Here is a 22,920-nt window from a genome sequence, read left to right as displayed (position 1 = left end):
TCCAGGCTAACAATCTTTTCATTAACTTTTATTGTCAAATATGACCTCTGTCACCCATATGCACACTGCCTTTTCCAAATAGAGATTCCAATTCACCAAGGTAGAGGACTAGGAACCTTTTCTGTAAACAGACATTCAGAATGGAGTTGGCATCACTTGTTCCCTCAGTTTTTATATTTATTCATTTATATTTTAATGTATATACTGCTACTCACAGGTGTACTTTCTCAGGGCGGTTTACAATAAACCAGTAAAACGTCAATATAAAAGCCCCTAAACCCCCCATGCAACAAACAGACCGGTGGCGTCATGATCTGAGTCTCCAGCCTCCTCACAAACCCCTTAATATTCATCCTCGTTGGTCGGCCCCTGAGCCTATGGTGCTATCCAAACATGCTGGGAGCTGGGAGCCAGAGACAATGTTACTGGCTGTCTGCTACACTCCAATGTTTTCTGAATTAGCTTTCCATTTATTTTCCAGCCTGATTTGTGACAATTTTTAAAAATGTCAAACATGACTGCATGCCAGGATATTTAATAAACAGTGCTGCTGCTGAGGCCTCTCAGAGCTAACATGACTCCTCCCATTTTCTCCTTTCCTACTTCTTTTGGTTTCAGTTCTTTTATACATGAGTCAACAATTGTAAAACATGTCTGGAGAAGGGAACAATTAGGTACTGCTTTTCACTTGGTAGCCTAATAACAATGACTAATTACTTTACATGATATGTTATAATATTATTATGAACATGTATAATAAAATATCATTTGCTGGTTACAAAAATTAAAAAGGAGTAATTTCCCCCCATCCCTCTGCCCTGCTAGAAAACAAGACCTTGATAATTAATTACTGATTCATGAATGCCACTGAAGGCTGTGAACAGGAAATTGTGAGTTAGGTTGAAAGCAAAGCAAAAGGAACATTTAAGGGATGCAGATCCTTTCTTGAATGAATTCATGGCAGAGTCTTGCCTGAAGAGATTAATTTTTACATGTGAGCACTAGATTCAGTACCACATGGAACTCCAGTTTCAATCTTAAATCTATCTGACTATGGAGGAGGCAAAAATTAACCCTAATCTCACTGTTTCTGAAAATCTAAGTTACAAGGCTACTGTAAAATGAATTCAATAATGCACCTATAAAAATGCATAACTGCTGAATACAATTTTCTAGAGATAATCTTGTGCTGAGGTTTGTATCTTTTGAAATAAGCCCATTTAAATACCTTCTGCCTGAATAAAAAAATCCCTCCTGGTTTTGTATTATGCTATTTGAAAGAATGATACTAACTGATATTTACCAGATAAGAACAGTTAAATCAAACAAATGAAATTTATGATAGAACCAACATTATAGAATCAAAATTTTCTGTTATTTTGTTTTTCTCTTCCATACTACGGGGACTACAGTATAACAATATATCATTACACTTCTTCTCTCCCAACCAATCATGTGAGAAAGAGGTGAGAAAACACACAACACAGTGATAGTACATCAGAGAGTTCTGAAAAAAAATACCCTAATGCTTGATAGGCCTTATGTATGGAAATGAGTGGCTGAACGTTTTAACGGCACGGAGACAAGTAACATCCCATCAAGCTGCATTAAAGAGACAGCCGTTTTTATCTAGGTATCTGGCAACCCTAAGGAAATATAAGAAAGTAAGGAGGCAGCCAAGTGTTGGCAGTTCCATGCACTTTTCTAGGTTAACAAAGAGTAGCAAGACACTATCTTATGATTGAGATATGGGAAATATGCTATCTCACTACAAGTCATCAAGAAAAATCAAAAGAAATATAATTTTATTTATTTATTTATTTATAATTGTATTTCTATGCTTCTGCTCCCAAAAACTGGCTTGCTGCGGTTCACAAAAACAGAAGAAGCAATATCAGTGTAAAATACCCCCAATAAAACAATTTAACAGGTATAAATACAAGTACAAAATGGCGGTATACTAAATAAAAATCACTCCGCATATTCCGGACATTGATCTACATATTGATAAAATATGTACTGGCTGGGACACGGAAACAGGCCCCCCATATGAATCATGATCATCCTGAGGACATCAAGGAGACATTAAGCAATAGAAAAGGAGTATTTGTGAACAATACCAGTAAATTTGCAGGGAGGGGAGAATCCGGTTTCCATTTTGCTAGAAATACAACCATAGATCCAGTAGCTAATAGTAGCAGCGAGTAGCAGATGCTTAGCTCCAAAAAGATGACTTTGGAAAACTTCTGACCCAAAGCCATGTGTCCCTGCAAGCTGTAAGAAGCTCAGCCACCAAGCTGTCATCGCTCTCCTGATCATACTGTCAACAGGGGGTTCATTCATCTATAGTGTAAGCTTGTGCCAGGAATTCTGTTATTGTTCCCCTTTGGATATTCCATGAATGCACAAGTCATGACATTGCATATTTTGAAGGCAATGCCTTCAAAGCACAATGGTATGAATTGGGGGGGGGGGCAGAAGCTGGAAGCTAAGCACACTTGTCTGGAGTATAACTATAGTAGCTAGAAGAATCAACTTTTTAAGAATATTTTAGTTATATTACTCCTGAGCAGGGAGATACTATAGCTCAGGACTCTTTCTGTTGAGACCAATTATCTTTGGTTTCCAAGCCTGTGCATAGTAGGGTCATGAAACCCTTTTAGGGTTCCCAAATAGGAAGAAAAACATAGATGAAGTCCACTGCTTTCCCACCTCTTATTCTACCTTCATTTCAGGAATAACTGGTTGGGCAGCTTTTTAGAATGAGGTTTGGAGAAGAAAACCCTTTCAACAATGTGAGATTGCTTGTGCCAATTTTCTAAACATGTTTTGTTAGATTATTTATTTGGAGGAAAAATGACTTTGCAACCAGTTATGGCTTTTGTCATCATTAGATTGCTACAGCTTTTCAGCAAATGTTTACATATTACAGCCTGCATATAATTTCAGAAAGGATGATCTTACCAGCATGATACAAAGGTATGAGGATATAAAAAGTAATCTAACAGTGAAAAGTCATCTAACATGCATTTGAAAAAAAATCACAACCTTAGCTAACATAGGGAATGCAGTTGGGGAAGGGGGAACTTCTGCTGTCTGATGTAGAAGTTATCTATAAATTTCAAAAAGTACTGGAGATAGAATACGGGAGGGGTTTCTATGGCTTACTACTTTTTTTAAAAATCCTGAGTTTTTCCATGGTTGTTGCTTTGTTCCAGAAAGAACAAGACTGTAATATAAAGGCATAGTTCTAATGTAATTAGATCTGAAAACTCTTCCAGTTACCATTTTGAAATGGAAACAATTTAAAGAGAATTGAAGTATCCTGCAAACAATAGAAAGGCAGAAAAAATCTTGAACCCAAATTTTAGACTGCCTAAAGCTAGGATGGTTGATTCTGGGCTATTTATAAAGGAACGCTGAAAAGAGTTTACAAGATTATGGCAAAGTCCTCACAGACGTGGAACAATATTATGATGGCCAACTTTCATTGAGCTTTTGAGGCTAAGGAAATGCTGCATAATAAAGCAGGAGACAATATGAACAGCAATGCTAAACAGTAGTGGTAGATGGGAGAGGGAGGATATTGGAACTGGGACACTTTTAGAGAAAAAAACTGCACTGACACCTTTGCTCCTGAGTTATAAATTTGAACAGAGAAGAGTAGATATAAAGCATGCAAGGGGGATCTGTCATTGCCATTTGCCTTTAGTTCTTAGCTCTTGTATTGGACACAGGGCCTCTTAAGAGCTGAAAGCCCCTTTTGTATTAATCTCAGTGAATGTGGCTGTCTCATGCTTTAAATCTCTTCCTAGACAGCTGCCTTCATTGTTCAAACCGTACTCTCAGCAGCTGTCCTGGGATACCAGAGCTCCTTTTAAATCTTCCAGCCAGCTGTTCCTGAACAGTACAGCTCAGGCTCCTTCTCTAGACTCCAATGAAGAGTTCAGTCGCATACGATCCTTATCTCAACCCTGATGGTAACTCATATTACACTGAGGGCTTTGCAAGGTGGACCAGATTGCCTCATTTAGATTAATAACATTTCATCTTCAGAGTATCAATTCCAGTGTAATCAGAGATAAGGAAAATGACAATCTTGGTTGCTTTTTACCTAAGAAATAAAGACTTTTGGAAGTATCCCCCCCAAGTATTGCACACACACACACTACATCAGTGTTAATTTGTTTCCTGTTTCTTTCCTCAATGAGTGATCCCAGGTTCTGTTTGATGAGAATACTGTTGTGTCATACAGTGAACCAGATCTGGGTACATACCATAATCTCTAAGGAAAAATTAAGCCTATAAGAGAGTGATCATCAATTTTTCTGGTGTTGCTATGAAAGGAGGGGCCTCCTGACAACAACTTTCATGAAACAGTTCTTTCCCCATACTGTGGCCCAGCTCTAGATGTACTGCTGATATTAAGGTAACTGCAGAAGTCTAGTAGGTTACTTCAGACCATTGATCCATCAACTCTCACACTTTTGTACTAACTTGATGGCCACTTTTGGTTCCATATCATATCCCCTAGATTGGTATTTCTAGGGACACGGTTATAATGTAATTAATTTCATCTTTAGTAAAAATCTTAACATGCTTGCCTGAATCCCAGTGAAAACACAGTAACATTTCCAAAGCTCTGCCCGGTGCAAGTGATGTATGCTGTAACGTGCAATTCCTTCTAAAAATCTCTTCAAGATTTGATTTTGCTCAGAAAGACAACACAGTCAAGGAAAAAAAAACAGCACTGTGATAGGCCACGGGGATAGACAACTTTTTGAGACAATATGTTAACTGAGGCTAATTTTCCATAAGATAACATGTAGGGGTGTGCATAAACAGAGCAAGAAAATACCAAAAACAATACCTTGGTGTAGTGGTTAGGTGAATCTTGGTGTAGTGGTTAGAAGCATCACCTTACTCTGGCAAGCTGAGTTTGATTCCCTGCTCCCCCACATGCAGCCAGCTGGGTGACCTTGGGCTCACCACAGCACTGAAAAAGCTGTTCTGACCGAGCAGTGATATCAGAGCTCTCTCAGCCACACCCACCTCACAGGGCGTCTGTTGTGGGGACAGGAAAGGGAAGGCGACTCTGAGACTCCTTCGGGTAGAGAAAAGTAGCATATAAGAACCAGCTTACTATTATTATTGATGATGATGATATTTGGGGTGTATCATTTAAGCCAATTACAGATTCTTTGATCTGATTGGCTACTGTTATAGCTGACCCAAATAAAAGTAAAATTTGTTTAGCTTCTTTCAGACATATTCAGCTATAATGATCCGCTGAAGTGGCAGGAGCTCTCAGCTCCTACTGCCCCAAGTGATGCTCTCAGGTCTGCATGTGGCAGCTTCTGCTGAGCAGGGGTTTAAACCACCCAGCAGCAAAAGCGCTCCCAGATGGGTCGCCATGTGGCAGGGAGATCACCCAACTGCACACAGAACCAGACTCTGCTATGTGGGGTCTTATACCATCCAGCAGCAACAGCCCTTCCAGCCAGGTCCACTGCAGCAGGCAGAGATCTCCCCACCCCACACAGATCCTGGGGACAACTTCTTCAGTGGCATGTTTAAACCGCACTGCAGGAAAAACAAAGGCTGGGGTTTTTTAATCATTTTTTCTTCTCTGGTCTATTGGATTTGGTGTTTCTGAAAAATCCCAGATCTGACTGCCATACCAATATTCAGACCCAGGAGTTTAAAAAAATACCAGAATAGACCCAAACAACAACAATTTTTGTTTTGCACCCCCGACTAACAGGTTCTTCACATCATCCCTGAAAGATCAACTTTAAATGAGGCCTTGTTTTTAATTCCTACGTGGCTTAGATCTAAGAGGAAAAAAAAGATGTCTTCTTGGTTGTATATAATAAAACATAATTCTAAATAATAATTTAAAAAAATCTGCACCCAGATTTTCATCAGAAAGAATCCAGCTGTGTGCACTTAAGGAAATATGAAGAATTAAAAAACAGGAGTTGGCCTGAGAAGTGCAAGTAGCTACTTGTGCCACCAAGTATCACTAAATCAAAAATGGTATAATCCACAAAGATCCTACCAGGGAAAAAGCTAGGTTTAAGCCAGAATGTTTATGATCATTCATCACACAGAATTATATCTGACTGTGTTTAATAACTCAAACCATGTTTTCAGATCCTTTTTGAGGGGTCTTAAGGAGACATTCTAGTCAACAGCCTGTGTTCAGGCTATCATACTACACTCAGTTTAATTAAATTATGATATCCTATTATGTCTGCGCCAATCCTCAGTACAAATGGCTTCCAAAGAGTTATTACAGCAATATGAAAGGGGGGGGGGAGTTATCCCATAACAGAGGCACATTCAGTGCTGAAGACCCCTGTCTGTAGGAGAAAGCAACTAAGTTTAGAAAATAGAAGTCATTTCTACCACATGTCTGTAGGGCAGGCTTTCTCAACCAGGGTTTCATGAAACCTTGGAGATTCCTGAAGGTCCTGGAGGGGTTTCCTGAATGGGTGGGAGTTAATTAATTTTTAACATACTTTTAGAGTTTGTTATTGAGTGATATGACCATATGTTATCTGTATCTTTTCCCGTTTCCTGTAAACCGCCCTGAGCCCTCGGGGAGGGCGGCATATAAATAAATCAATCAAACAAACAAACAAACAAACAAACAAACAAACAAATGGTCATGTTGACCCCCCCCCCAAAAAAAATGGCCAATGATAGGAGGGGGTGGGAAGGGCAGGTGACCCAGGTTGGCATGTACACAATGATGCTTCTCACCCATATTCTGCACTATCACACCACTTCTGGGGTTTCTTGAAACTTTAAGAATGTTCCAGAGATTTCTTAATGGTAAACAAGTTGAGAAAGAGTGATAATAGGGTCTAATGTGCCCTGTATGGGCTTAAGGCGAACAGCAAGGGATCAATGAGGGGCAAAGCTGTTTGTTAAGTGAAAATATGCAGACACCTTCCTTTAGGACCTCACATGTATTACAAATTGATCAGGAAGAAAAAAATTACCTCTAAAACAAGAAAAAAAAGGAATCATTGAGCAAGCATAGGATAAATTCTCTGCAAATGGGGGAATAATAATGCCCTCTGTGAAGCAAAATGAGGAAATAAACAAGATTCAGTACTGAAGAAAGGAAAGAGAACAGGACATTTAATACACAATAAGCTTAATTGAAAACAAGAAAGAACTAATGTAAAATTTGGAAGCAGCTGAAAAGAGGATTCAATACACAGCAAAGTTATTACTCCCCTGTTGCAGGGGCCAGAGGTAAAAGGATCTTGGCTTTTGCTAAATAGAGTGTCTGTTTTTGTTTGATTTGTTTGCCACAGTAAAACGGGACTGCATACCAGGCATCGCAAAGAAACAGTGTGCTAAGCAGACCACAGGTACTTCACAACCTCCCCAGTTGACTGCATTTTAGTGAGGCATTCCCAATGCCAGAATTTTTTTAAAATATAATGTTGGAGGTCCACCTTCCTCACCAGTTCACAAAAATTCAAAAGCATTTATTTGGGCTATGAAGTTTTGTTCTGTGTACAGTGTGGGCCTGAGGACATGAGTTCCCATTCTCAGCTCTAATACAAGTCATCAAATGTTCAGATTGTTCTAGTTCTCTTTCAATGTCCATCTCAAAAGTGCAAAGCCTCATTTATCTAGCATTGATATAAAGCAACAAAGTCCTGGCTCAAATTATGTATTACAGGGAAAAGAATGATGACTGAACCACATCTCCACAGAAACATTTAGTTAGAGAAGTTATACGATATCATCATGCTGAGAATTTCCATGTCCCCTTCTATTAGGTAAAACACAAATGGTCCTTACATATAACATGGATATCAGGAAAATCTCAAAACTAATAATATGATCCTGTATCACAAAAATTAGAAAAGTCCTACCCTTGTGATATTGTAGAACAGCTTTGTAGTAAGTAGAGGTATGCATTCAGCTATATCCAAGCTGACAAAATATCCCAAAAATATCTTATTGGTGTTTTTGGCTCTTCTTTCAGCAGGATATAGCCTTCCATGTGTTTCAAACAATCTAAAATGGCAAACCCCCAAAAGAGCATCTAAGTGATCACCATTCCTTTGAAAACCTTTGGGGTGAACTTAGGGTTTTTTGAGCAACTATGCTGTGTATCTGCTGCCTCTACCTCAAAAAACATCTCCCCCCAGAGCTCCAGATACCCCCTAATTGATTGTTCATTATATACACACTAACTATAATTGTTCCCATAGGGTAGAACAGAGCTCAAAAATCCCAAATCCAAATACCATACCAGTAGTGAAATTTGGGAATATCCAAAAATACCAATATTTTTCAAATTCAATATACCCGAACCTGAAAAATACCATTTTTGCACACCCCTTGTAGTAAGTGATGAGCATCTAGCTATAAGCCCATTTCATAACCACTCTTCTTCAGAAGTTATTCATAGTAGATCTTCCTAAGAAATGTTCTCCCTAAAAATAACTTTAAAGGTAAAGGTATCCCCTGTGCAAGCACCGAGTCATGTCTGACCCTTGGGGTGACGCCCTCCAGCGTTTTCATGGCAGACTCAATACGGGGTGGTTTGCCAGTGCCTTCCCCAGTCATTACCGTTTACCCCCCAGCAAGCTGGGTACTCATTTTACCGACCTCGGAAGGATGGAAGGCTGAGTCAACATTGAGCCGGCTGCTGGGATTGAACTCCCAACCTCATGGGCAAAGCTTTCAGGCGGCTGCCTTACCACTCTGCGCCACAAGAGGCTCAAAAAATAATTGAGGCTCAAAAAATAACTAAAATAACTTTAGTTGAGGATAAAATTGATCAACTGACATGAATAGTGTCAAAATACTCTAACTGTGATTATACTTTCTCTGATGATGTTACAATCTGTACGAGAGAAAATAAGGACATCTTGGCTAAAGAAAATCAACTAAAGGATAATAAACACCAATTAAAGTACTAGTAATCAAGCCCGCTGTACCTGTACCGAGTCGGCAGGCCGCAATTGCCGGCATGGCGGCGGCCTGACGCGTTGGAGGCGCTTTGCGCCTCTCGACGCGTCAAGCCGCCGGCAAGGGAGCAACCACCAGCCGCGCGGGTGCTTGCGTGGCGGTGGCCTGACGCATTGGAGGCTCTTTGCACTTCTCGACATGTCAGGCCGCCGGCAAGGGAGCAACTGCGAGCCGCTTGGCGGCGGGGCAGCAATTGGGGGGGCGGCAATCCCTTGGCGGCGGGGCAGCAATTCGCGCCTGCCGATTGGGCCCTCCCATTGTCAGTCCAAAGGAAGGGGCCAATCGGCACCCTTCCTCATCCCAGACAGAGACCGCCATAATTCCTCCCCCAAGGCCTTATCGCATTATTTAGTCCGTGGCACCCGCGGCGCCGCGGGCGGTGTTAAGATAATCAACTGAAGTAATAGTTGAGGTTACAATGCAGTAATGTATATATAACTATGTGTAGGCACAGCAGCCAGTTACCTTCTTGAAAGACAAAAGGACAAATCATTAATCACTTAAGAGCCTGACTTGAAATGGAACACTTTTCAAAAGATTTTGTTTCAATTGAGCCTCTTTACAATCAGAATCGGCTCAATGATTCTTGCTTTCCTTTGCCAGCCCTAGGATTGTCAAATCCTGTTGCATCAAAAATTGTTTCTATATTCCAAGGGAGTGTTTCCAGTTCCTGCGTTCAATAAATTAGTATGACTCCCTTATTACCAAATTTGCAAGCTGAAAAGTCATGTAAGAAATGTGCCAACCCATTAGGAACTCAACTAGTGGATGTTTCTCAGTCAAACTTGATTCAGTGGGAAGACTATCAGAAATTAAGCAGGATGCAGATAATTTTTTGCCGGAAAATTCCATTGAGGAGAATTTATTGAAATCCTATCCAGGACTTCGATCTCCAGATCAAATAAGGATCACCTCTGGACTGAATCATTTAAGATCAAAATTACTGTATTAAAAAACATTTGCTTCTTTGACCTTTGGGAAATGCCTTATGGAATTATGGCAATGGATCTAGTACCCAGATGATAAGAGAATTCATTCCTGATGCCTCAACATCAGTGGAAGAGAATGCACTCATAACTGATCAAAAGGTTTCTGAACATACTGTACTGGCAATAGCCCCCCAAAAGGGATGTATTTTTTTTTATACCTAAACAAGGTTTCAGATCAAGTTTGACAATTAAAGATCTTGTCTCGGAATCTTAGGGGATGTAATAACAAATAACATTATGCTGATTTCCTAACTTTTAAAAAATGTCATGATATTCTCTTTTTACTGGAATCATGGATACAGAATTTGGCCCCTCCCCCATTAAAGGGTTACAGGGTCTTTATAATCCCAGCAGTTGAAACCACCTCTAAAAGAAGGGCTCACAATAGGTATAATGGTAGATTTAAATGTGGAGGTAGATATTTTACAAAACTGCTGTTCTAATAACATCCAGACTTTATTAGTCAAGGGTATCCACTGTGGAAACATGATTTGCATCAATGGGTCTTCTCCCACCCACCCCCAAAAAAGATCAATGATCCACAGACAGGAATGTTTTGGGAAACCTCTGGGTTCCATTATAGAATTTATAACATCTTTTGTTTTTCCAATTCTCAAGTTTTGTTAGGGGGAGATCTTAATGCCAGAATAGGATCTGGCACAACAGATAATGGATCAGGTAAAAGTGCCCAAACAGCTGCCCATGTCTTCATCTCGAATCAAGCATCTAAGGATTTGGTTATTAACAAGGCTGGAGTAAATTTTTTGAACTGTTAGCTCAAACCAGTTTGCATGTATTGAATAGTACCATCTGGGATACAACTGAGGGTACTTTTATTATTTTTATACAATCCCAGGTGCCAGAAAACTTAAATAGACAGATCAGTAACAAAACTTTTACAAATCCAGAATGGAATGTATAAAAGATAGCCATTCTTCAATCAGACAGTGAGGTATTTTCTATCTCTATAAAGAATTATCTTAAACCATTCCTTATTAATAAGAGGCCTCTTAATCCCTCAGCTATTTTAAATAATGTTTGGTGTGATCAGAACTCAATGTAAAGAACTCAAAAAAGAGATTAAGTCCTTAATGAATCAAATAAGGCACAATAATAATGAGTCATTAATGGGTAACTTATTAGACTTAATGACTCAAATAAGGTTCAACAATAGGGAATCATTAATGAGTAAATTATTAGACTTACGATCCAACTATGAATTGTTGATAGAACAAAAGAAAAATGAGACCTGGAAAGTGCAGTAGTGGGGAACAATGAAACATGCTTCTGGGAACTCATTTCAAATGGCCTTAAAGGCAGGTCTGCCCACCTTGAAGCTCAAATCCCACTAATGTCTTTGGCTCAAATTTAGCATCTTCATTGATGGCCAAATCAGATAAATTGGAATATTCAGATCTGCCAGTTTGGACTCCAGTTTCTGAAGCTGAAATAAAAGGGCTAATTAATACTTTAGCACTTGGGAAGGCCCCAGGGGAAGATTTGATCTCCCCAGAAGTTTATAACATTTCTACCTTGGTGTACTACTATAATTCCCAAGGTCGTTACTTCAATTAATGAATCTGGTCAGATCCTTCAAGGCTGGGATAAAAAGGAGGACAAAAGGGACCCACAAAATTATAAACCTATGAGCTTGTTAGGTATAGTAGCAAAGTTTTACAGCAAATATTTGTTGCTCAAGCTTGAAGAATGGATAACTGACAATCATTCATCCACAAAAAGCTGGCTTTAGGAAAAAACAGAGTACAGTTAATTACTGACAGACTCGACATCAATTGGCATACTAGGATGAATGGTCCTCTGAAGAAATTATACGTGGCATTTGTTGACTTGGCCACTACTTTTGATTCTGTTGCTATGAACCAGCTTTGGCTAAAATTAGCCAAGACATATCGCAATAAGTAGTTACTATTTTTAACATGCAAATTGCACACAGATACTATTGTACTAGTTTAAAAGTTGTAAATATTTAAAGTTGTGTTATTATATTTACTATATTCTATCAGCTTGATAATAGCTTTGAAAATGGTTTCAAATGTGATCTCTACCTTTGGTCGCTACACATGCAGGGGTAGTTTTTCATAACATGGTATGTTGCCAGCATGTTGCCAGTGAGCAGAAGGGCTTTCTGCCTGATCAAGTATAAAAGTTGAGTTATAAATGAGAGGCATGTTTAAAGAACAAAACATACACTCCTTTATAATGCTAAGATTCCATTTAGCATTATAGTTTTCTTTGTGTTATAATAATTTTGGCTAATTTTAGGGGGAGAACTTCTGAGGACAATAAATTACAAAATGGGCATACATCCAGAAATGCTCATCACTTATTACAGAAGCTGTTCTACAGTATCACAAGGATGGGACTTTTCTAATTTTTCTGATACAGGATCACATTAATAATTGTGAGATCTTTCTGTTATTTCAGTTGTCCCCAACCTTTCTCAGGCCGGGGACCGGGGGGGTGGAGAGGGAGAGTGGCACAAGCATGCAGGATGCAAAACCCCGGGTGCAACCCCCGGGGTTGCAAATACGCAGGCACGGAGCTGCCACGCCTGTGTGTTTGCGCCTGCACCTACCCCCCGCAGCGCGGTGCTCGCTGTAGCGTGCAAACGGCAGGCATGTAGTTGCCGCGCATGCGCGTTTGCACCCACACCTCCCCACCACAGCGCGGTGCTCGCCAGCGGACACAAACGCGCAGGCGTGGAGTTGCCGTGCTTGCTCATTTGCACCTGCGCCTCCTCCCAGCTTGAGCAATTCGGCCACCACTCCCGGCACAGCAAGCACCATGCCTGTTGGCTCACCTGTGCCCATGCCTCCCTCCCCACCACCAGGGCCTGGTACTGAGGGCTCCATGGCTTAATACCGGGCTGCGGCCCAGGGGTTGCCGTGCTTGCTCATTTGCACCTGCGCCTCCTCCCAGCTTGAGCAATTCGGCCACCACTCCCGGCACAGCAAGCACCATGCCTGTTGGCTCACCTGTGCCCATGCCTCCCTCCCCACCACCAGGGCCTGGTACTGAGGGCTCCATGGCTTAATACCGGGCTGCGGCCCAGGGGTTGGGGAACACTGATTGTGATATGTAAGGAGCATTTTTGTAGCCACAAATCACAGTGATTGCTACTAGGGTGTATATCAATCTTCCTCAACTTCTGCCAGGCATTTGGTTGAGGCTGGGCCAGGAAGATCAGGTCCCTCCTTATATAGGCCTTGTGGAGGCACTGCCTTTATATCTGGGCATAGTTTCTCTCCCAAGGATGATTGTAGCTACTGGGGATTGATCAGGGGAGTGGGTGGGTTCTTAGACTGTTTTTCCCACCATCATGGTTTATTGTCATTTTGTCTAGGAGTTACATTGTATCTTCATCATATTCTATTGTATTTTTATTTTTTATTGTAAACCGCCATGAGCTGGGCTGGCTTTGGGAATGTAATATTACATGGTTAATAATAAAAAAAACTTGTTAAACAGTATTCATTTATTTATATTTCCATTTATGGGCTGCCCCTCTTCTCACAGTCTCAGGGAATTACAACAGCAATAGTTGTGTAAAATTAATAAAAACACATTAAATGAAAACAGGAATCTAAGGACATCCATGGCTCTATAGTGTTTAAGAATAAAAGTTTTGTCAAACAAAAGATTTCTCTCCAAAGAGTTCACACAAGGTAAACCATAGATGATTTTTGAGCCACAGAAAGTGTTCATATTAAATGAGCGATTAATACCATTAAAGATTTTGTCCCCGGGAGCCAGATTGACAAGAACACTGTATGAGCTAGGGAACTTGGGGGGGGAGGGTAACATATCTGGTTATTTCTACCATTAAAATTTTCTCCAGTACTAGCCTGAACAACTTCGCATCAAATATAGCACATGAATGTCTCCTCACATCTGGGAGGAGCTTCCCAGTTTCACTGCCCCAGCTGGGACTGCAAAAAAGAAGGGGAGTTTGCATTTGTCAGTTTCCTGACAGTTTGCAGTTCTATGGAGAACAGCTGTAACTACATATGGCTTCAGTACCATCTTAAAACCGCCCGTGGCGCTGCGGGCGCCACGGACTAAATAAATAGCTAAGGGGTCCTAAGGCGGGATGTGTCCGTGATGAGGAAGGGTGCGGATTGGACCCTTCCTCCGGACGTACAATCGGAGGGACCAATTGGCAGGCGCGCAGCGCCTGCCGATTGGTCCCTCCGATTCCCAGTCCCAGCAACTGCGAGCCACGCACAGCGCGGCTCGCAGTTGCTCCCTTTGCCGCTGGCCTGGCGCGTCGGAGGCGCGAAGCCTCAGCGGCCTGACGCGGCGAGAGGCCGGCCGAGCGAGCCCCCGCCAGTCGGAGCTCTCAAAGACCCGCCCGCAACTCGACATGGCCGCCGCGGACACGCCGAGGAGCCCAGGACACCCTGCCGCCGCCGCCCACCCTCCAAGACGCCTCATCACTAAGGTGCCCTTCCTTTCCGCGTGCTGCCCTGTCATCTATCCTTCTATAGACTGGGCTTCATATAGTACTGTTAACTGCATGGTTCAGTACTTGGCAATACATTCATTGTGCATAGGCAATGTACCCTCCAAATCTATAATGGGAATCTTGACATTCACAAGACTGTCCAAAGTGAGAATGTTCTGAAATTCAGTGTTTCAGTTATGATACGATGTGCAGTGGCACACAAAGAATAATTCATTCTACAAAACTTCAGAGAGAACTTGAGCGTGCACCCCACTCAAACTAATACAATGACACACTTACGAGCTGTTCATTTAATACACACACCCCAAACTCACAACAACAATAATCTGAGCTGTGAAAAAGAACACACAAATATTCACTATTTTATAAACAGCAACTGACGGTAATTCTTATGACAAAACAGCCACTAGAGGGAAACACAAACCAGGCACACTTATACTCAAAGTACTGCAAAACATTTAAAAAATGAGTCCCAGTTTTGCTTACCTTCTTGGGTTTTGGGTGGAATATCAGCTACTGCTGACTGAAGCTTTGGTTCTGGTGGCAGGTGCTGATTGGTCTGGGAAATCTCCACATTTTCAATCTGTCTAACGGGTGGTACTGGAATCTCTGAAGATTTTGGTACCTGGATTTCCACACGTTTGGTGGCAACATCTAACACAGGTGGACTATTAGCTTCAACTCTTCGTTGTGTCGGTTCAGGGATTTTTGAAGGGACTTCCATTCTGCGAAGAGCTTGATCCTGGGGTTTTCCTATATTGATCTCAGTCCTTCTCGTAGCAGTCTCAGCAGGCTTATGCCCTAACACATCTGCTCTCTTGAGGCCAAATCTTGATGCTCCTGATGAAGAATTCTCCACCTGCTTAGATGAAATATCAATGGAGATTTCTGTTCTTCTGGACACTGGCTCAGGATGTTTTGGTCCAGAAAGGTCAACTCTCCTCAGAGAGGATTTTGGCGACCTCAGTACAGGAGACTCCACATGTCTTGAAGGGGTCTCAGAATTCCTGGCACCGAGATCCTGGAATTTCTGGGTAGAGCTGGATACTGTGGACCTAACAAGAGGATTGGGCGTCCGTCTTTGAGGAGTGGAAGAATTTGGTGGCTGATCTACTTCCTCGACTTCAAAGGATCTCTTCAGAGCTGAAATATAATAATAATAAAATATATAATATTACACATGGGTGGAGAGAGTTGGCAAAGATAAATTTTTCTCCCAGCCCCAAAATACTAGAACTTGAGAGCACCCAATGAAACTGATGGGCAGTTGATTCAGGGTGGACAAAAGGAAATACTTCTTTATAGAAAGAGCAATTAAAATGTGGAATTTGCTGCCAGAGGATGCAGTGATGGCCACAGGATTAAACAGCTTTTTTAAGGATTAGATGGATTCACAGAGGATAGGTCTATCAGGGGCTACTAGCTGTGCTGATTGAGGGAAACCTCCATATTCAGAGACAGTAAACCTCTGAATCCCAAAGTCATGAACAACATCAGGGGAAGGTCTGTTCTCTGCTCTCCAGAGGAATTAGTTGGCCACTACGTGAGCCAGGGTGCTGAACTAGATGGACCATTGGTCTAATCCAGAAAGATCTTATTTTTTTTAATAAAGTAACAGCACCAAGCAGTTATGACACCAACAAATTGAAGTTCAAGTCCCCAGGCTTGTCAAATAGTCAGTAAAGCAATATTTGGTTGTACAATGTTCCTCAAATGATATGCTCCATTGGATTAAAAGACTAAACCGTGTAAGAGAGATGTTAGTGAACTGAGAAATTACCAACTAAGATTTCTCTATTATGCTTGATATGTAAGTGGTTTTAGAAATCCTGAAATCTATCTGATCACAATCATATCTGTAAGCTCATTTGGAATGAATTTATAAAAGTGGAGGCAAACTGAACTACTTTTGAAGTGGTCCAATATCATACTTATAATACTTCATCAGATTATTATTTTTATCATAAATTCTCCACCCTCTTGGTCCAATTCAAATGAGAATGACTCTGTCAAAAAGACAATTCCTCTGACAGATTCAAATGAGTAGCCGTGTTGGTCTGAAGTAGCACAATAAAATCAGAGTCCAGTAGCACCTTTAAGACCAACAAAGATTTATTCAAGGCGTGATCTTTCAAGTGCAAGCACTCTTCCTCAGACTAAGAACTGCCCATCATAACAGTAGGAATATATAAGCAAAAATTAATCCTATTACATTAGTAAACTGGACTCTGATTTAATTCCTCTGACAGACCAACTCTAACACATTTGGGAATCCCTCTGAGGTTTTATATGGGGTCATAAAAGGAACAATAACTGCTTATTAGAGAATTAGAGAATGCTAAAGAGCAGGAGCTGTGCCCAAGACTGGAAGTTAAGAGAAGCTTCTGGATTTTGAAAAAAGTTATACAAACAAATAGTATGTAAAGAATCTGTGATGTCACTTTCAGTTATGAAAGGAGACAATCAGCACCACATGAATGGCTTGCATCTAATAAACTCTATTGTTGCAAGAACTACCGCAGATCTTCACAATTTGGGGACAGCCTTGGTAGCTGGCCCAAATTATGCTTAGCACTAGATTGTGGCCCTCCTGTCCTTCAGAAGAGGGGGGGAAGGGTTCCTTTTAACCATATAATCTACACTCATGTGCTGCAGATGTCTAAACTTCTATTTTTCCTGGAAAAGTTTGGGTCACTCCAAAAACAACAGAACTCCCTAAATTCTTCCTTCCAAGGCAAAATGCCCCAAGAGTGCTTTTTACATGTTTTTCCCCTTCATCATCTTGTTAATGTAACTGTAGGGCAGTGCCTAGAAAATGACTGAAGACATGTTTAAAATACACATGCATGATAGGATGCAGATTTGAGGTATCTATATGCAAACCTCCTGTGAGATGGTTCATCCATCACATCTTGGATTCATACAGGACTATTCATATGTTAAAAAAACTGTACCATCATCTGCTTCCTTTTTTACTTAGGAGAACAAGGTAAAATAAGTGGCCCCTATTGGGGAAGAGAAGTCTGTGAACCCTTGAAAGCCCTTAAAATGTAACCTTGCCAGAAAAGCAGCAATGGGTTAGCAAATTCAGGGTTAGCAAAACATTTCACATGGCAGGAATTTCAGTAACATTCAACCACCATGGTCTGAATGCAGCTGCTGGCACACAACAATTCAGCAGCCCCCAGGAGTGGGTGTTACAGAAATGTATTCTTTCTATCTTCATTTAAGCAAAATAGGAGTAAACATAATGCCATCTTACTTTAGATGGTGAAATTTGCATAAATAAAATGATTAAAAATCTCTATATGTGCCCTATGTTATTATGCTTCTATATAAAAAACAGCCCCCTGGATTTTTGCAAGGCTGTGACAGGCATCGAATTAGGTTTTGTTGGTTTGTTTTGCTTTTCAAATGGATGTGGTTGCAGATACACTTCCTTAAGTGTGCAATCAAGACTTAATACAACTCAAAAGACTTTTGAAGCCACGGCAGTTTGGAGATGATGCTGGAGGTGCCCAACCTATATTTTTCCATCTTGGGTCTCTCTTTAGGGACACAAAGATCACAAGTTCGGCCAATCCTACAATTATAGTTTCTGCTCTTATACTGAACAGCTACCAAACAGCTACTGGTGGTAACCAATGCTTCACATTTTTTCAGAAACAAGCGGCACAGGGCTGAAAGAGCAGCCAATCCGGTGCAATCAGATATAAAACCAGGTCTGCTTTTAGAGAGAAGTAAATATGCTAGTAACCTTTGGAAAAGTGATACTGAGCCAATTCACAGGCCCTTTTCTTAAGTTGGCAAAGTCTTTATTACAGAGATATTATGACCCTCATTTCATGCAGGGAAATTTCTGCCTGAATCACAACTCAGTGAAAAACTACCAAAGTTCAGTTTCTTATTTATCTAATGGTTATTAAAAGACTAGGGTTGGAAGTAGAGGAAAACTGGCAGGTGAGGTCCCCAGGAGAAGTCCCAGTGGGTTGATTGTGCCTGAGGATCTGCCCCCCACCCCCACCAGAAGCATCCCAGATGCAAGCTTCCCCCCCCCACTCTCTTGTGGTGTCCAGGGCACTGTTGTCCAGTGCCATGCCATCCAAAAAACAGGGCTACCAAGTAACAGGGCTAAAGTTCCCAGCAGTCACAGCCAAAGATCTCACGCGGCCTTAAGCCACATTATTGTGAAAGCAATTCTCAACCATCTCAGCTTTAATGACATTTCCTCCTCTCCTTTCCTTTTAATTTCTCAGGGATCTGAAAGATTCCGTTCCAGTACAGTGACAGACAGAGAGCAGGCTTTTCATCTGGAACCAGGTAAGAAACTAGGAAGGAATATGCAAAGCTATGGCAGTTGCATTTGGTTTAAGGGAGCAGACCCAGAAAGGGAGCAGAGCCAGAAGACCCTTCATCCATACCACAGAGGAGTCCTCATCATTTAAGCTGACCTTTATCATAGCCTGGGCATTCAGTGAAACATATTCAGACAGCATTCAAGGATCACAATAAATTGCGTGGAGGACCACATGCAGCCAGTCACAACAAGGTACCTCTCCACAAACTTTCTTGAGCAGAAATTCTGGCAGGGAAGGGCTTTCCCTTAAATTCATTATCACTACACATAATTATGGGCTGTTTCATTATTGTCATAATCTTTATTTACAAACACCCAAAGGTCTCAAGTCAAGAGACAGGAAGTCTCAAAGCCACACGGAAACAAAGTACTGAGACAGCATCTGCTATGACAAAGCTATTATTGTAGCATCGCACTGGCATGTTGCTGGCAGCAGTATCTTCACAGCACAGCCTCTGCAGTCTGGAGACACCGCACTATGTTTGGAACATTATACTTAACCTTCCTGGTTTGCACATTACCACCAATTAAGATAAATGGCTGTTTGCATACTACATTTGCTAGGTAATGAAACACATTATCTTTTGAAAGAGGTTAAGTGTCTCAGTTAAAACTACCACTCAGAAAACATCAGATCTTTATTGCTTTCAAATGAAGACAACAGCGCAGTGAGTAATGAGGGTTTCAAAAGCACTGAGCAATAAGCTAAAAAGAACCCCAGAGACAAGCACCATAGAACTTCAACAAATCAGGTAATGAGGCAACGGTTACATATACATTCTTATAAGATAGGGATGAACAAGTCTAGCCTGGGGAAAGTCTGCAACTCAATCTCAGTTTTTTTTTTCTTTTAAGTATCCAAATGAGAATTTGCAATCCAACCTGACCACTGAAAAAACCATTCCATGGGGATAGGGAAGGAGTCCCAAGAGGCAGTGGAGATTAGGGAACAAGAGCCTTGGGGATACTTGGGTTGGACCTGAAAGATGGGGAGGCAATGGTTACAGAATCAAAGACCTGAGAAATGGGGAAGCTCAACTGTCAAGGACTGAAGAGAGTTGGAGGGGAGAAAAACCCTTCCCACTGCCTAGAACAAAGAGGATCTTTATGCTATTAAGGGAGGGATTTCCAGTCAGGGTTTTAGGGGAACCCTGGGGTTATGCAAGAGCTCCCCAGGAGTTACACAGTCTTTCCCAGAATTTCAGATGGCCACTAACTAGAAGAAGAATAGTTTTCATATCCGTGGTCCATTCCATACAACGTAACTGTAGCCGAAGTCTTACAGTTTATAAACGCTATTATTATTATTATAAACGCATGTCATCATCAACAAACCGCAAAACTCCCGCAACACTTGGAATTTTATAGCGCATTGGGAGGAATCCAGAAAAGTGGATTCCCCCCAAAAGAAGTGCTTGACTTCCGAGCACAATCCGCAACACATCAGCAAAAGACATGTGCGTTCTCCAAATAGCGGTAGAAAGAATGTCCCTCCCTAGCTCCCGCCCCTGAGCTTCCGGAGACAGGATTGCCATTTGCCCCCCATAAACCATCGAAAGCAACGAATAAGCGAGCATGGTTGAAGTCCCTTCACAAGCAATTCAGAAGTGCTTAACAGTAAAACAAAGCTCCCTTCTGCAATTGTCTTTAAAATTTCCAAGCACAATACAGCCCCCAGTTTGACACTTCCCTTTAATTTTGGCCAGAAATTGCACCCATCGTGGAAATTTTTTTTTTTTACTTGAAGAGTGTGTAAACGATTAAGTGCAATCTCCAACGCCAGCAAAGAAGGTCTTTCTGAGACAATGAATGAACAAATATTCGTTGTTGCTGGTGTTTTCGGGTTTTTAAAAAACAGTTTTAAAAGGGAAAGGGGCTTTTGGGGAGCATGAACACAACAGTTCATTGACTGTTCTGTTTGATTGACGGCCAGGGACAGGCAGAAGCGCGAAAAAAAACACCTCCATTGTTGCGATTCCAGCGAGACCGGAAACCTGTGGGGAATAAATAGACCATTACTGGGACTTCAATATTCCGCTTAAATTGCAGGGGTGCGGAATGATGAAATTCCACTATTAATTATAGTGTTTTTGCATACTGCAAACATTTGGCAACATTGGTTGTTGTGCGGAATGGACCCTGATTTTCACTACTCAAACGAGTCTCAAAGTTGCTTATAATCACCTTCCCTTCCTCTCCGCATAACAGATATCCTTTGAGGTAGATGGGGCTAAGAGTGAGACAACTGTGACTGGCCCAAGGTCACCCAACTGGCTGCATGTGGAAGAGTGGGGAATCAAACCCAGTTGTCCAAATTAGAGTCTGCCACTCTTAACTGCTAAACTAAGCTGGCTGACTAGATGTCACTGGAACCCACTTCCCCTGTTGTCTCTGCAGGCCTAGTCTCTTTCTCCACAATGGAAGCAGTAAATGACTGGCTGGCTCTAACATCTTACTTCAATGCCCACTTCTCTGAAAGGGAATGTCACCACTTCCAGAGCTTCTCAAAGCCTGAAAAATATTTCAGGGATTCCTCCATGGTCAAAAGGTTAAAAAGGCTGTGTTAGCGGAAGGGTGCTGACAGAAGGGTGAAAAGAAAGCAGAAGGCCTCTGAGCTAAGTGAGTGGGAAGCTGAGGTGGGGAGGGCTTGAAGGTTAATAACCAGTCAATTTTGAGACAGTAGTTAATTATGAATGATTATGATGACCCCTTTAACTGTGTTGGGACCATGAACTGGCTGTATGTTTAACCCAGTTTGGAAGCTTCCAGGAAGTGCATGAAGCCACCCATCTCTCAGTGCAAGTATTTCCTTCATTCAAAGCTACAGAAGCTTCTTGGTCATTGTGGACATGGCTAACAGGAGAGCCAGTTTGGTGTAGGACATGGCTAACAGGAGAGCCAGGTTCGATTCTGCGCTCCCCCACATGCAGCCAGCTGGGTGACCTTGGGCTCACCACGGCACTGATAAAACTGTTCTGAAAGGGAAGGCTTTGAGCCTCCTTCGGGTAGAGAAAAGTGGCATATAAGCATCGTCATCGTCTTCGTCTTCGTCTTCTTCTTCATCTTCATCTTCTTCTTCACAAGGAAAAATCACACTCCTGTATAGTAAAGTGATCCCATCTATCTGATTTCAACTGCACAAAGATCTCATATCTTCCAGCCGACCCAGCCTCAATACTCACTTCCCCATCCCAAGTAGGAATTATTTGGACAGTATTGTTTCATTGTGATTGACCATCTTTGTTGTGAAGCTGCTGACGAATTGTTCTGTGAAGTCCTCCTTATGTCCCTGCAGCACTTGGAGGGAACCATAATCCACAAAGCAAGACAGCACCTAATGACTTGGTTCATTATGCCTCTTGAAGTGTCCTCAGATCAAGCAACCAACTAAACGTATACTTCTAGAGTAGATTTGTGTTTTAGCTTAGCCTTAAATGAAGGAGAAACGCACAGATCAAGCTGGATGGTGAAAGAATTCCAAACTTTGCACTCCTGCCAAGATTTTTCCTGGATAGTCAAATACTTGAATCAGTCAAATATTTCATCTTTCTGGGACTAAGCAGAGTGACAAATGAGATACATATTTTCTCACAGCCAGCAGAGAAATAGCACTTTAGCACCCAACCCCCAAATTCAGGGGAAGCTAACATTACTCAGAGTTTAGGGCTGTCTCAGCCCCTTAACCAAGCTATTCCCGCCTCAGATTTCCTGCTGCTTAGCTTGCGTTTCTCTTTCCCTCTGTTTCTGCCTAGAGTTAATCTTACTTCAACTAGCAGAAAACCAAGGAAGAGAAGGAATGCATAGAAAAAGATTTTGGGAAGCAGTGAAGTCTCTGAAGGGGGAAAAAAAGGAAAACAAGAAGATTTAAAAATAGCCCATCCTGCCCAGGGTGAATGAAAGGGAAGTAAACAGAATCTGCTCTAAAGGGCTCTGCCTCCTGACTTCCCTACAGGGATTCTGTCCAGACCAGGATCTTTGAGTGCTGCTCTGCATTACTTCTCCACTTTTGTATGGAATAACATTGTTACTGTGCTTCCACACAGCACTTAGGATAGCATAATTGTTCTACTAGAATCCTGTAA

At 41.5% G+C, this 22,920-nt stretch overlaps 1 protein-coding gene across 5 annotated transcripts in view; it reads right to left on the bottom strand.

Moving 5' to 3' along the window:
- The window catches only part of SEPTIN9 (septin 9), a 300,995-nt gene that overhangs the window by 106,528 nt on the left and 171,547 nt on the right, over window positions 1-22,920 (bottom strand). For all 5 annotated transcript variants that reach the window (XM_077327632.1, XM_077327634.1, XM_077327636.1 and 2 more), the window contains one exon: window positions 14,968-15,624. In XM_077327632.1, coding sequence (XP_077183747.1) covers window positions 14,968-15,624 — 657 coding nt within the window. The remainder of the gene's footprint in view (window positions 1-14,967; window positions 15,625-22,920) is intronic.

Source organism: Paroedura picta, chromosome 3 (assembly GCF_049243985.1).
Source record: "Paroedura picta isolate Pp20150507F chromosome 3, Ppicta_v3.0, whole genome shotgun sequence".
NCBI classification, from domain to species: Eukaryota; Metazoa; Chordata; class Lepidosauria; order Squamata; family Gekkonidae; genus Paroedura; species Paroedura picta.
The sequence above is the reverse complement of the archived record's forward strand: the minus strand, read 5'-3'. Positions and strand labels throughout refer to the sequence as shown.